The sequence below is a fragment of the Cyprinodon variegatus genome, unplaced genomic scaffold (assembly GCF_000732505.1).
Source record: "Cyprinodon variegatus isolate N-32 unplaced genomic scaffold, C_variegatus-1.0 Scaffold525, whole genome shotgun sequence".
NCBI classification, from domain to species: Eukaryota; Metazoa; Chordata; class Actinopteri; order Cyprinodontiformes; family Cyprinodontidae; genus Cyprinodon; species Cyprinodon variegatus.
This window is the reverse complement of record NW_015150978.1, coordinates 237,955-240,651: the sequence shown is the minus strand read 5'-3', so window position 1 is coordinate 240,651 and position 2,697 is coordinate 237,955. Positions and strand designations below refer to the sequence as shown.

The following is a 2,697-nucleotide window of genomic DNA, read 5'->3' as shown; positions in this document are numbered from 1 at the left end:
TTTATAGTTATTATTGTCAGTTTGGTGATTTCATTGTCAATAGACAATTGAAATAAGAAGCTATAAAGATCTGATGGACAGCCATGAGGCTCATGTTTACTTTCTGGTCCAGAGCTTTACTGTTTACAAATTAGCTGATGTGTTGGTGTCCTTGTTATTTATTTATTTATTTATTTTTATTTATTTTGGTTGTAGAGCGGGTTTACTGCTAAAATTTCTTATATACGGTAATAACAATAATAAGGAGGAGGTTTATTTGGAGTAACCACCAATATGTTTTTGTATTGTACAACATCTACACTGGTGTGGACGCACTGAGGAATGAAAGGACGTCTAGATTTGTTTTTTTATTTTTAGTTTTTCGTATTGGAATTCAAAAACAAATAATGGGTTGATTTTTTTTTCTTTTTTTTTTACCCATTTGTTGTTTACAAGCAAAAAAAAACAGGCTTCTTTTTTGTTTTTCAATTTTTTTTTTCAATTAAATTCAATTTACTTGGAACTTTCCAGTTCACCAGATCATCCAGTCAGATTGATTCAAAGTTTTCTATCTAAGGAAAACCAGTTGATTGCATCGACTCATTGACTCGGATGCAATCCGTCACACTAAGCATGCTTGTAGCGACAGTGGAGAGGAAAAACTCCCTTTGAACAGGAAGAAACCTCCAGGCTCAGTGTGAGCGGCCATCTGCTGAGGCCGACTGCCGTTCAAGGAGACAGAAGCAGACATAGAAAAAGAAGCATAGATACGAAGAAACTTGTCAACCAGCTCCACAACTTTTTTTTTTGTTTTTGTTTTAGTTTTAGTGTTAAAACAGGAAACAGTTTATGTCCCAATTTTGTATTTGCCATTTCAAAATCGAATGGCCAGCATGGACCCATAAACTACATAAGCAAAGTCCTAATATAACACGCATGAGTCCATGCTCCTTCTGTACAACAAAAACAGTATAAATGGTATTAACATGTATCAGTACAATGTTCCAACTAGAAAATGTCAGTCAGAGGACCTAAGCCTTGGTAATGAGGATAGCTGCAGATGGGAAGAAGCAGTTTTTTAGATGGGATGTTCTAGTCCTGATGGACCTCAGCCTCCTGTCAGAGGGGTGGGGCTGGAACAGCCTGTGTCCAGGGTGGGAGGAGCTAAGCTACAGTCATTCCTGCTCACCTCAGAGTCCTGGAAGTGTACAGTTCTTGAAGACAGGGATGACTGCAACCAATCACACTCTCTGCAGAACAAATGATGCTCTGCATCAGAGAAGGAATTGTATAGACTGGAAGTCAGACAAATGGATGCCACTCCTATTAGCTTTTTGATAAACGTGTTTCATTTTTGTTCACCATGACTACTTTCTGTTTATCCAGAAGTTAAAGTCCTAAGAGGGGGCTATTTAGGGGGCTTTTTCCATGGCTTAATGCCCTTTTTCTTCTTCTTCTTTTTCATATGTTGAGCAGAGGAGCCTCACCAGCAGTTGGCCATAGAGACTCTAGATGAGCTGGATTGGTGTCTGGAACAACTAGAGACGCTGAAAACGCGACACTCTGTCAGCGAGATGGCTTCAAACAAGGTAAGGTTCAACAAAACAGCCGCTCTCAATCACTACCAAGAAGACAGACGGACTGTTTAATTGTAGAGGCCTGTCAGAGAAATACCACAGCTGGGCCAAAAAGTATTCAGTCTGCCACCGTAATGATCATCCATCATCACTTTAGCTAGGAAAAAATACAAAAAATAAAGGAAATAAAATTTTTAAAGAATTCATTTGTAAATTATGTCAGAAAATAAATAGTTGGACACCCACCGACCAAACCTAACAAGACATTGCTGTTGCTCTTCTGATGAATACCGGTAAGTATTGCTGAGTAGCATCAGCATTAATTTCAGGCTGTTTGACGAAACATTGTAGCCACAGCTGCCTTGGGGCACGCTGGCTGAAGCCAGGTTGCCATAGACGAGGGCTACTAAAAGAGCATTGCATAATTTCAAGTCAGATGTTGCCCAAAGATACCATGAAAGAAATGGGATTCAAACCAGCGACCAACCAGATGCCACGCAAACTTTCACATCCTATACCAGAAACTCTTTTCTGCCACTGCTGCGCCGTGTCAAACTGCTTTTTACATATCAGATTCTTCACACGTCTTAGGGCGGGCTTTTATCTTCAAGACGCATTTCTATTGGTCAACACAGCGTTAGCAACAACGGTATTTATTGGTAAATTGGTAAATTCTCACAGAGAAAGTTTGTGAGTCATCGAAAATCTTAAAAAGTGATATCTGTAAAAAAAATAAATAAATACAAATATGAATTCTATACATTTTTGAAAAAAATACATTTTAAAAATAAAAATTAAATAAAAAAAAATATTTAGAAATAAATTATTTTAAAAAATGTCTGAGGAAACTGTTATCTAAAAACCCTTTTTTTTATCAATGATACATTTCTGTATTTTTTTTATTTATTTATTTCCATTTACAAATATTTGTTTCCAACAATAATGGTACACAATTCATTGTTGTTAATCCTGTAGGTTTGTAACCTGACTCCGCCAGATGGATTTGCTCCGCATATCCATCTGGTAACTTTTCGTAGAAGTAATTTTGGGAAGGGGCGAAAATACTGGTTAGCTGATTGGCCTATGTTGGTGATAGACGGGCCAAATAAACCAATCAGATCAACGAAGCATATGACGTACT

At 37.5% G+C, this 2,697-nt stretch overlaps 1 protein-coding gene across 1 annotated transcript in view; it reads left to right on the top strand.

Moving 5' to 3' along the window:
• The window catches only part of LOC107095126 (cAMP-specific 3',5'-cyclic phosphodiesterase 4D-like), a 77,457-nt gene that overhangs the window by 58,111 nt on the left and 16,649 nt on the right, over positions 1-2,697 (top strand). Inside the window, exon 6 of the mRNA XM_015391102.1 lies at positions 1,456-1,568. Coding sequence (XP_015246588.1) covers positions 1,456-1,568 — 113 coding nt within the window. The remainder of the gene's footprint in view (positions 1-1,455; positions 1,569-2,697) is intronic.